The sequence below is a fragment of the Cervus elaphus genome, chromosome 20, assembly GCF_910594005.1.
Source record: "Cervus elaphus chromosome 20, mCerEla1.1, whole genome shotgun sequence".
Lineage (NCBI taxonomy): Eukaryota > Metazoa > Chordata > Mammalia > Artiodactyla > Cervidae > Cervus > Cervus elaphus.
In genome coordinates, this window is record NC_057834.1 from 32,941,416 (window position 1) to 32,953,757 (window position 12,342).

General features: G+C 46.8%; 1 protein-coding gene and 1 pseudogene across 1 annotated transcript in view; both read right to left on the bottom strand.

Moving 5' to 3' along the window:
* The window catches only part of ATP1A4 (ATPase Na+/K+ transporting subunit alpha 4), a 31,242-nt gene that overhangs the window by 10,776 nt on the left and 8,124 nt on the right, over positions 1 to 12,342 (bottom strand). Inside the window, exons 8-14 of the mRNA XM_043877414.1 lie at positions 11,055 to 11,253; positions 10,707 to 10,816; positions 10,390 to 10,524; positions 6,509 to 6,698; positions 6,196 to 6,368; positions 583 to 719; positions 37 to 187 (exon numbers count right to left, since the gene is read on the bottom strand). Coding sequence (XP_043733349.1) covers positions 37 to 187; positions 583 to 719; positions 6,196 to 6,368; positions 6,509 to 6,698; positions 10,390 to 10,524; positions 10,707 to 10,816; positions 11,055 to 11,253 — 1,095 coding nt within the window. The remainder of the gene's footprint in view (positions 1 to 36; positions 188 to 582; positions 720 to 6,195; positions 6,369 to 6,508; positions 6,699 to 10,389; positions 10,525 to 10,706; positions 10,817 to 11,054; positions 11,254 to 12,342) is intronic.
* On the bottom strand, positions 9,237 to 9,336 carry LOC122678504 (annotated as a pseudogene).

The following is a 12,342-nucleotide window of genomic DNA, read 5'->3' on the forward strand; positions in this document are numbered from 1 at the left end:
CTGGGTGACTTCCCAAGCCTCCTTGGTCTCCCTTACCAGCCTCTGACATCCCTCTACAATAATGAGTTTCTGCTGGGGCGAGGTCCGAGCGAACACGATCTCAGTGTGGTTTTGGAGGATCTCATCAAGCTGCTCAGAGTTCATATTCTTTAGTTCTGAGCCATGCACCACAATGGCTTGGGCATCCCTGAGGAAGAGGAATTTCTAAGGGTTAGTTCCAGGTACTGAGAATTCACCAGGCATCCTGGTACCTTCAAACTCATCTTTGCTATAACCTCCTTGTTTCTCCTTTCAACCCCATCTCCTCAACGTGTCCGCAGCCATGCACTCTCTCCAGATCGACACACTGTGTCCCCACTCCCCACCTCTTCCTCCTTCTTCCCTACCTTCTTTCTTGGCCTGCCTTCATCTGAAAACCTACTGACATAGTCGCTTGGTCATTTTCCTGTTATGTTTTACTTTTCAGTAAGTAAACCATGCATGTCCTACCTACAGAAAGAACCTCTGAAAACTTTAGTTGGTGGAGCAAGCTAAGGATGGAGGGGGAAAAATGGTATGTCTGAGTTCTTTAGGGGGTCTCACCTAGGATTGACCTTGCTGATAGGGATCTTGAGCCGGGCAGCAATGTCCTCTGCTGTCTCAGCGCCCTCTGAGATGATGCCCACACCCTTGGCAATGGCCTTGGCTGTGATGGGATGATCCCCTGTTACCATAATCACCTGGGTTGGGAGGGGAGGAAAAGAGAGCAGAGTCATCTTCAGGGAGGTCCCCAGTCCTTCACCTCTCTCTCTCCAAGAGCTAAGAGATCACTGCTGTCATTCCACAGGGGTTTAAGTAGCTCATTCCCAAGAACTTGGGCTGTCAGTCAAAAATCTTGCTATGTTAGCTTCAACCCTTGGGAGGTGGGGGTGGGGGGTCAAGGCCATCAGACCATAAAACATAGGACAAACTGGACTCTGGTTTCCCATGAATAAATCAGGGATTTGAGTGTATTTACTATCTTCAAATGGAGAAGGAAATGTATTCCTACCTGAAAAAGCCAATGGACAGAGGAGCCTGGCAGGCTACAGTCCATGGGGTTGCAAAGAGTCTGACATAACTCAGCACGCACAAGCACACTATATTCAGAATTTCATGTATCGCTCCAGAAGCTATTCTGCCTCTTTTTTTTTAAATTATTTTATCTTTTTAATTGGAGGATAATTGCTTTACAATGTTGTGTTGGTTTCTGCCTTACAATAACTCAAATCAGCCATAAGTGTGCATATACTCCCTCCCTCCTGAATCTCCATCCCACCTCCTACCCCTTCCCACTCCTCTAGGTTGAGAGCACCAGGTTGAGCTTCCTGTATTACACAGCAGCTTCCCACTAGTTTTATATACGGAGATGTAGCTGTTTCAGTGCTGCTCTCTCAATGTGTCCCACCCTTTCCTTCCCCTGTTGTGTCTCTAAGTCTGTTCTCTCTGTCTGCATCCCTATTTTTGTCCTGCAAACAGGTTCATCAGTATCATTTTTCTAGGTTCCAAATATATGTGTTAATATACAATATTTGTTTTTCCCTTTCTGACTTACTTCACTCGGTATTACAGGCTCTAGATTCCTCCACCTCACTAGAACTGACTTAAATTTGCTCCTTTTAACGACTGAGTAATATTCCATTGTATGTATGGACCACAACTTCTTTATCCATTCATTTGTTGATGGACATCTCGGTTGCTTCTATGTCCTGGCTGTTGTAAATGGTGCTGCAATGAACATTGGGGTACCTGTGTCTTTTTGCATTATGGTTTTCTCAGGGTATATGCCCAGTAGTAGGATTGCTGGGTCATATGGTGGTTTTATTCCTAGTTTTTAAAGGAACCTCCACACTATTCTCTATAGTGCTATACTGCCTTTTTAAGCTCAAAGACAGAAGCACCTACCCATAGAGCAATGGCAGTAAAGGAACATCTGGAGGAATCCATCTGCCTAGCAAACTTTCATCCAGACCCAAGTGCCTTCTGATCCTCACTCTCCCCCTCTTCTTCCCACGGCCTCCTTGTGCCCCTGGGTTCTGGCCCTTTTCTGGGTACCTGGGCCCAGCCCTAGTCCTATCCCTTTCCTCCCCAAAGATCAGGTGCCCATGCGTGTGGTCTTCTAGGCTTCTGTTCTCCTAACCCTCCGCACATTGTCTGTGTGTGATGGCTTGTCTGTCTCTCTCCTCTGCTGGACTGAGAACTCTGAGAGCATGGGGCCATGCCTATGATTCATGTTAAGTTTCCAGCTTAGCATAATTCCTAGTGCAGAGTAACCCATCAACAAGCAATTATAGCATGAAGGAAGGATTGCTTCCTGGGATACCACTGCCCATGGTTCCCAAGTGCCCTCTAAGCACATAATTCTCAGGCTTTGGTGTGAGGGAGAAGGGAACTATCTGACTGTGGCTGAACTGAGGACAGAGGTCCCGGAAAGGTCCGTCTATTCACTCCCAGAGCGTGGAAATAAGCCTTGAAGGGGTTTTCCCATGAGCCCTCCTCATTCCACACTGGCACTGCTGACTGGCTGGGGGAAGTGCTAACTAAGCTGGGATTCCCAGGGACTCAGGCAAGGTGCGCTATGAGCAATTCCCCCCTCATCGGTTTCCAATGCCCTGGCTGGGCTGTGAGGCACTGGGGCCTCACAAAGCTCGGCCTGTGGGGCGCAGGGAGCATCTAGGAGGGAACCTCACCAAAGATTCCAGGTGTGGTTCGGACTGAGTCCTCAGTGACGGCTTTTTAGGCTTACAGTGCCCTGGACGTTTCCCAGTAGCTCATTAATAATGGCGTGTAGGACAGCTGTACCTAGCCCTGCCTGACCAGGGCTACTGTTCTACGGCAGTTTCTGGAAGTACCACCTCTATGCTAGCCCGGAGAAATAAAAACAAAGTCAGTCACCCCAAGAGTGAGTTCCTAGGACACAATTTCACAGAACATTGAGATGCATTCACATAATAGAAGAAAATGGCTCCCTTCAAAATAAAAGGCATCTAGTAGTTTCTGGAATTCGTCAAGTACTAAAGGAATTTCATGTCTCACTTCTTGCTGCTGCTGTACCTCTGGTGTTCCCACGTACACTTGCAAGTTGCCTTCCTTGTTCCCTTGGGCCCTCTTCCCCCAGATCAGACCCACTGAGAGAGAGCTTCCAGCGCTAGTGACCTTAATTTCAGGTGCTTGCTGCTTGGCTGCAATTCTTAGAAGAGGCTGAATTCATAGCTAGGGCCGAGTAGCCTCATACTGCTAAGGGCCTCAGGTAGTGGCAAATACGATGGGATAATTTTATTTTTAATGATTTGGTATTCTTTATTAAAAAAAAAAAAACTTTTCATTTTATATTGGAGTAGAGTCAATTGGCTTCCCAGGTAGCTCAGTGGTAAAGAACCTGCCTGCCAATGCAGGAGACATAAGAGATGTGGGTTTGATTCCTGTGTCAGGAAAATCTCCTGGAGAAGGTCATGGTAACCCACTCCAGTATTCTTGCCTGGAGAGTCCCATGGACAAAGGAGCCTGGCAGGCCACAGGCCATGGGCTTGCAAAAGAGTCAGACAAGACTGAGCGACTAAATAACAACATAGCCAATTAATAATTGACTTAAAATTAAACCTGACAGTTTCAGGTGGACAGCAGAGAGACTCAACCATATATATACACGAATCCATTCCCCACCAACTCCCCTTCCATAATGGGATAATTTTACTTCAGTTTTCTTTTTTTTGACCATGCTACACACAGCATGTGGGATCTTAGTTCCCCCAAGGAATCAAACCCACACCTCCTGCATTGGAAGTATGGAGTCTTAACTACTGGACCATCAAGGAAGTCCCTTATTTTAGTTTTTTAAAATCATTCGTTCCTAAGGCCTGAACACATGACTATCTGAGAAATACCAGTCCCACCGTCAATTGTAAAAAAAAAATATTGCTGCCCCGCAGCTGTTATCCAGCCTGTTTCAACAGCTTCATCACATCCGTCAGCTCTGCATCAACACCAGTTTGGAGTTAGCCTTGGAGGGTGCTCACCGCTGGGACAACACTCTGTGTGTGTGCTCAGTCCTGTCCCACGCCCTGTGACCCCAGGGACTGTAGCCCGTCAGGCTCCTCTGTCCATGGGATTTTCCAGGCAAGAATACTGGAGTGGATTGCACTTTCCTTCTCTAGAGGATCTTCTTGACCCAGGGGTCAAGCCTGAGTCTCCTGTGTCTCCTGCACTGGCGGGCAGGTTCTTCACCACTGAGCCGCCTGGGAAACCCGGCCCCCTGTAGAGCCACTGCACTTCGCCCTCCTTGCAGGACGGCCTCCTGTGTACATCTTACACTTCTCGATAGGGAAAAGGGAGTGATGCAGAATTCCTCACCAGGCCAGCCAAGTTTCTGTCAGCTTCAGGTCCAGAAGAGGTAAGAAATGAAAATGTAAACCTGTGCCCAGAACAAGAATGGGCCCAGGAAGCACCAGCCTTTGTACTTCAGGTGCCAACTCCAGACCCGCCAGGATCCCCTTCGGACTGTGACCTATCCCAGCTCGCTCTGCCTCTCCGGCCGTGAGTGTGTCCTGCGCCGGCAGGCACCCAGCCTCAGGTCCATTCTTTGTCTCCTGGGTGGGCCTCCCCAGCTGTGGACACAATTATAACTCTCCTTCTTGCTAAAGAGATCCATAAACTCCTGGATGAAGTAAGCTTTAGACTACCTCCATAATATCTATACTTCTTATCCCGGCAGCCCACCTGGAAGCTGCGAAAATGCAAATGAACCCCTTCTCCATTTAGCTAGCAGAGTACGATGTTGTCGATCTGTGGAGGACTATCAAGATGTACGGTTACCCTGGGCAGATGTGTTATAATGAGCCACTGTTCCACCCCAAAACATCTTGTAGTAATCAGCGAATTCACACAGAATAATTTCCTCTATCCATTCCTCGGTTCCCACTACAGTGACCGATCATTGTACTTAGCGTGACCCAGACTGCTATAGACAAACCGCCAATGGTTAAAGGTCAAGATGAAGTCAACTCTGACAGAGAGCAGCCAGTTCTCCTTAAATACTTCCAGCACCCCAACTGCAACCTGCTTTCCTAAATATTCCAGAATATCAAGTGTGAGCAGAGAGCTGACAATACCTAATCTATGAAGATGTGCAGGAGTCTTAGAATTTGACCTTGGAGGGAGTTCCCTGGTGGCCTAGCGGTTAGGATTTGGCACTTTCACTGCAGAGCCCTGGGTTCGATCCCTGGTCGGGGAACCATCCCGCATGCCAGCCAAAATACAAAAGCAAACAGACAAGCAACAACAACAAGTGGTAGAATTTGGCCTGGGAAAGTGGAATACAGAGCATCTCAGAATTAGAGGAATTTTACTGCTGCTACTCCATGAAGTCCCAAGTCCTCTTCTGTCTGAAGGGGAGTTCCCGTCTCTGGGTTTGCTCTCGGACCACTTCGTTTCAACTTCTAGCTCTTGCTCCTGGACATACACCTGTTATGGCAGCTGCTCAGCCCGAGTCAGATCCGCCGAGGGGCCCAGCTCTCAGTCCCTCAATCTCTCAAGTGTCTGCCCCAGGACCCCAGCCCATTGGCTTCACCCTTTTGACAACCCACTCAGCAGTACATTTTTATGACATCTTCTAGCACTTCGCTACTTCTAGTGTGGCCTGCAGACCAGCAGCAATGGCATCACCTGGGAGCTTGTCAGAAATACGCAATCTTGGGGACTTCTGGACTTACTGAAAAAGAATTTGCATTCCAATAAAAGCCCCAGGCTATTCAATGCACATCAGTCTGAGAAGCAGTCTCCTAGGGCTTCGGTTCTCAAACCTGTCTGCACACTGGAATCTCTAGGAGAGTTTTGAAAAATACAGATACCTGGCTCCCAATTAGAAACTTGAAAGGGTCTGGAGTGTGGCCAAGGCATCAGAGTTTTAAAGCTCCCCTGGTGATCCCGTTTTATTTTATTTTTTAATTTTATCGAAATATAGTTGATTTACAGTGTTGTGTTCATCCCCTGGTGATTCTAATTCAAGACAGGATTCTAACTACAGAGGACACACTATAAAGTTCTCTCAAGACTAAAACTTATAAGCTCAAGGAAGCAGAAGTCAGCTCAATTAAATGAAGAACCTACCCTGTCCAAGGTTTCCTACTGTTGATCCAGGTTAGGATAGGTGAGGGGTGTCTGGATTGCTCCGGCACTTACCTTAATCCCAGCACTTCGGCACTTGCACACAGCATCAGGCACGGCAGCTCGGGGAGGGTCAATCATGGAGATGAGCCCCACGAAACAAAGGTTATTCATGGGAAAGTTGATTTCACTGGTGTTAAACTTGAATCCCTTGGGGTAAGTGTTAGGCAGATTCAAGAAGCAGAACCCTGGAGAGGGACAGAAGATGGGACCAGTAGTCATTCCACTATGTCTCTACCCGCTTGCCCCAACCTCCTAGATTCTTCACCCCACAAATAATGAAAGTTTTGACGTCACTCTGCAAAGGCTTCTCCCACAGCCGCCTCACCTAGCACACGTTCCCCCAGACCTCCCAGATCCAAGTAGGCGTTTTGGAAGGCATCCTTCATGTCATCGTCCATTGGGTACTCCTGCCCTTTCAGAAGGTAAGTAGAGCACAATTCTAAGATCCTCTCGGGTGCCCCCTTCATCATCAGGACGTGGGCCTGGGAGTTGTCTTCCTGAAGGTGGATGGACACCTAGGGAGAGGAGAGGAAGCTTCGATGGAAAGAGGTGAGGGCGAGGGTTGGGTCAGAGAAGCGACGTTAAGCTGCGTCATACCTCCGTTTCCCTTGTCCCCTGACCCAGCACAGCCCTCCTCTGTGCAGTCATATCTGCTCTTTGGTCGAACTCCGCCCTCTTTCGTAGGACCCCACAGCCTGGTATTGTTTGCACACGAATCTCTGTTATTGTCTTAAGCATACTTGGAGCTGAGGGCAGCCCAGGCACTCTGTCCTCTGGCTTCCTCTCTGCCTGAGTGGCTAGAGAGTGGAGACAGCACAGTGAACAGGAAGAAAACTTAGAGCCGAACACCCGTGTTCTCGGACCAGCAGGAATGCTTTCTTAGCTTTACGACCTCGGGTCTGTCCACTCAACCTCTGCAAACCTTAGCTCCTTTGAGAAAACGTAAAAGATCTGCGATGCCCACTTCATTTGGCTTTTATAAAAGAGAGAGAGTATTAATGAAGAATATATTGAAAAACATTGACAGTTCTTTACCATGATGGGTTGAGCCTGAAGGATGGGATTAGGATGAATAATAACAGTAACATTTATTGAGCACTTGCTATGTGCCAGGCATTGTTCCAAGTGCTTTATGTGAATTGTCATTTTAATCCTCCCAGCTACTTCCCTGTGGGGTAGGTACTATAAATTTCTTTATAGATGACAAAACTAAGTTTAAGCTGTGTCCAGAATCACATAGCTAGAAGGTGGAAGGAATCCAGGGAAGAATCCAAGCTCTCTTAACCAGCCTATGTTCTAAATTCTTTGTTAACTCAGTCATTGCGTATTTGGTGATTGTCTATTTAATATTTATGATTGTTGCTTCATTTTTATTAATACTGTCTTTAATTTTTTCCTACAAGAATAAGGGTATCTATTCACTTTGAGTTACTAAACTCTTCCAGCATTCTGATTTATTTAGTTTTACACTAAACAGTGGTGGATTCGAATATTTTTATGTTCATTTTGGGGAATGGTAAATAAACTATTTTCCACATGTTACCAGTAAAATTTGTATAATTGCATCTTTGATAATTTTATTTATATGTTGAATGTGCTATTATTTTGTGTTTATGAATTTTTTTTTTTTTTACCAGTAAACAGAACACATCTCCAAACCAAAAAGAAAGAATATATTGAAAACTGTGAAGTACAATGGTTAGCCATTCTAGCCCCCTGGCCACTGTCTCCTGGAAACATGACGAGTCCCCTGAGAGGGGGTTGGGGGTCCCTGTGGCTCAGTCGGGGAGCAGAGGGCACAGCCATGAAGGGAGCCTGAAGGACAGAGAAGATCAGTTTCAGTTTTCATTTTCCTGTCATCTGGTCTGAGCAAGGAACTATTTCTGATGTTCCTCTAATGATCGACAGGAAATTCCTGCTACGTAACCCGTCGGGTAACAATCTCAGCACACGGGGAGGAACTGAGCCTGCGGAGCTGAGGGAGCCAGCCGCACTGGCCCCGAGAGGCCAGATGGGAAACCTGGGTGTAAAGTGTGGTTACACCGGCTCCTCGGGAAACTTTCCAAAAGCTATTTTATTCAAAATACGCTTAAGCAGTTAAAAGGGAAAACCTTAACTCACGTAAGCAGAAAGCTGTAAAAAACAATTTAAAAGCTTAATTTTCTGAGCACTTAAAAAACCCCCTTTGTTGACTATCTATTGGAGATTATTGGAGATGACAGCAAGACCTGCTTAAGCTGGTAATTTAGTCACACACACAAAACTCACGCCTTGATAGAAAATTACAGATGAAAAAGATGGGAGAAACTGGAAATGTCAGAACTGAGAAGCTTCTTCCTTTCATTTCAGTTTCAGAGAGGGAGAGAGACCAGGCCTTGCAAACGACCAACAGGCTAAGATGTCCCTTGCATATTAGGTCCTCTGACTGCCCCGAGAGCAGAGAGCAAGCCGATAAAGCAGCTTGTTCATGGGTAGGGAGAGAAAGGAGTCAGAGGGGTTTTCTGGGGCCCCAGGCAAGCCTCACCAGAGCTGGCGGCTTGCAGACTGGCCGAGCACACTTGGTGCAGAGGATTTTGCTGTTTGAACTTGATATTCAATAGCTCAGAAAAGGCGTCTAACATAGTCATCTAGGGGAAAGATTGCTATTTTGTTGGATATCCCAACAAATGTCATAACTATGTTTTGCTTTTCTTTTGGATCTTGTGGAAGGAGAGGTACCTAATTCTTTCCAGTTGAAGGCTTTAATTGGGCCTTGCCAAGCACAAAATTCCTGTCTGGTTAGTGAGGCCACTAAACATCAGGAAAAAATGGAAATAAGTTTGCAGTTTGGGCCTAGGGGACCTATCTTATTTCACTGACGAAAAGCCAGTTGAGACAAAAAACCTACAGGTCTGTTTCTTAAGCTTTTACTTGTTCAGCATTCAATGTGAAAGTATAGGTAATTTGTTTTTAAAAGATCTATATAGCTTTTATTATGTTGTTTTTAGTTACAAAAATGTTTTTCTTGTGACAAAAACTTTTAAGATCTATTCTTTTAAGCAACTTTCAAATATAAAAGCATGGACCACTTCACGAATTTGCCTGTCATCTGGGGGCCATACTAATCTTCTCTGTATGATTCTAGTTTTAGTACATGTGTTGTGAATTGAGCCCTTTTATGTGTTTTTAAGACTCAAAACCCAAACTGACTTTTGGGAGTCTTATTTCTTTTCTGTTATCCACACCTGAATGACCTTTACGGTATTGCATGAATTTAGAGAATTTCACTATTCTAAGCAAATCAAACCTTAGCTGAGCTCCCACCCCAACGGTGATGCCACTGTTTCCGCCTTTCCACCAGAACCCCTCAAAGTGTGCCAGTGTTCCCGCATGGGAGGGGAGTACTGGGCTTCCTGTCCCTCTCATGAATTTCCCGGTGAGGCCACCACTGTCCCTCCCCCCGCATTTCTCCTTCTCTCGTCACACCTCCCTGGAAAAGCAGCTTCACAGTCAGGAGAGCCCTGACCACCTGCCTGATGGCAGCTGCCAGAACTGCAGACATGGAATGAAAAGAAATATTTGATGACTTGTGAGATACGGTACTCAAGGAAGTGACAGACAAATCTAACATATTCTGCAGCAGCAAGTCTCAACAGTTGCCACAGAGACACCCAGCCAGCCTTTGCTGCCTGTGGACATTTCAGAGACTACTTCATGACTAGCTTGCTGCACAGTGACGTAGCCTCAAGACTGCTTAGGGCTAAAAAAAAAAAAAAAAAAAAGACTGCTTAGGGCTGAAGGCCTCTTCCTTTATCATCTATGTCTGCCTTTTTCTGTTTACCACTTTCCCTTTGGGCTTCCCTGGTGGCTCAGTGGTAAAGAATCTACCAGCAATGCAGGAGACTCGGGTTCAATCCCAGGGTTGAGAAGATCTCTTGGAGGAGGGTGTGGCAACCCACTCCAGTATTCCTGCCTGGAGAATCCCATGCACAGAGGAGCCTGGCGGGCCACAGTCCACAGGGGCTCAGAGTCGGACAGGACTGAAGCGATTTAGCACGCGCACACACACACACTCTCCCTTCAGGTGAGCCTGCCTCCTAACTGGGGTGCCGGTTGCACACGGTATCTCGTTCCACAGCTCAGACAGAAAGGCAGAGGCAAAGCTCCCCCTTCTCCAGATGACGAGCCCGTCCCCGCTGCTATCTCCTACCCTGGTCGGTTCTGTACCTGGTACTTGTTGGTAGAATTGAAGGGAATCTCTGCCACCTTGGGGTTTTTCGCTCTTAGCTCTTTCACAGAGCTGTAGGACTGCTCGACGAACTTGAGGAGCGCTGACTCAGAAGCATCTCCTGTTGTTGCCCGCTGCCAGGATGGGGTTGGTATAATAAGCCTGGGAGGCATGGCACCTGGGTTTGCCGAAGGTAACAAGATAGAGGGGTAGAACGGGGAGGCTGCTGGGGGGGGCATCACCCAGGGCCAGGAAAGAGAGATTTAGGGTTACATGCTGGACACTGAAGTCCCCTCTACCCCCTTGGGCCTGACACCTTAGCTATGGGAAGGTTCTCCTCATTCGCCTTAAAATCAGCCCGGTTGCAGAGGCCAGCAATTCGGGCCAGGATAAACCAGGTATCAGAGCCCTTGGCAAATGGATTCCCTGAGGAGAGAACAGAACAGTGAGCAGGGCGGGGAACAGGTGAGTTTAAAGCAGGGGGTTATTCACATCCCGTTCAGCATCCAGACACTCCTCAGAGACGTTTCCTTTTCGCCAGGCCTCCTGGCTCTCCTCTCCCTTTCCAGATCTCTCCTCCCTGTCTGGACTTGGCGCGCCCTCTCAGCTACCCATCACGCCTCCCACATCCTTCCTCTCTCTGACCACCAGTGCGGCCAGTCACCAGTCTGCTGTTCACTGGTGTCGGCCTCGAAGATGGCCCTGTCGAACCACAGGTGGGCGACGGTCATGCGGTTCTGGGTGAGGGTGCCCGTCTTGTCGGAGCAGATGGTGGAGGTGGAGCCCAGCGTCTCCACCGCCTCCAAGTTCTTCACCAGGCAGTTCTTCCGAGCCATGCGCTTGGCTGTCAGGGTCAGACACACCTAAGGCCAGGAGGAGGGGAGAGGGGTGTAAATGAAGAGGAGAGCTCTGCTCCTCACAGCACTCTGTGGTTTTGGAAACCTGATCATTTTTGTTGCTCTTGTAATTTTTGGTACTTATTTCCCTTTTGTCATCACCTAGTCTTTAGAACTCCCATCTGTGGCCACAGTAAAGGAAATTAGGAAAGTGATTTTGGTTTCTACTGTATGGCAGAGTTTCAAAAAAAGAGTGCATTCCTTTACCAGGGTATTGTAGACAATGATCTCCTATTCCTTCTGGAATGTTCCTCTCCCCCTTGATCCTTTCATCTTTTCTTTCCACAGCCTTTTCTCCATTCAAGTTCAGGCTACACCTCTTTCTCAAGTCCGGTCTTTCCAAGGACCACGTTGAGGGCTAACCTTTGACTGTGGTATAAGATGCTGTGGGTGGAGGAGGGTTGCACCAATAGTTTAAAGAAAGAATGAAGAGGAGAGAATGGTGAAACTGAGCAGGGCTGTTGTAGCACTAAAAGGACGTGAGAAATCACTTAAACCAGAAGATTTTTGTTAAGCATAATTCAAGTGAAAACAGGCATGTGGGAAGGTTATTTTAAAAGTGAATAAATTCTTAGGCTGTGGTTATGTACAGAATTTGAACTGTGGAATTTTTATACATAACATCATGAGTCCTGATGTTTTTGTGCTAGTCCAGCCACACCCTGGATATTGCTCTCATTTCCATTTTAAGAAGGATATTGATAAAGGATCACATGCCCCAAACAGGTGATCAGCAAGACAGGGGTCTGAAGATCATGTCCCAGAAAGAAGGACTAAGGTAAAAGGGATTCTTTGGCCTCCCAACCTGGAGAGTTTGAGGGGACATAATGGCTACTGCAAAAAAATGTAAAAAATAGGTTTGTAGAAGAGAGAGAATCGACTTATTTTGTGTTCCTTCAGATGAGAAATCTAGGACCAGAGAATCATATGTCTATTCAACATAATGAAATCTAACTAGAGCAATCCAGCAATGAAATGAAGTCAGATAAAAGGGGGGTGGGCTTCCCATTACTAGAAATCATCATCATCTCCTACAGATTTGATACAGGATATTTG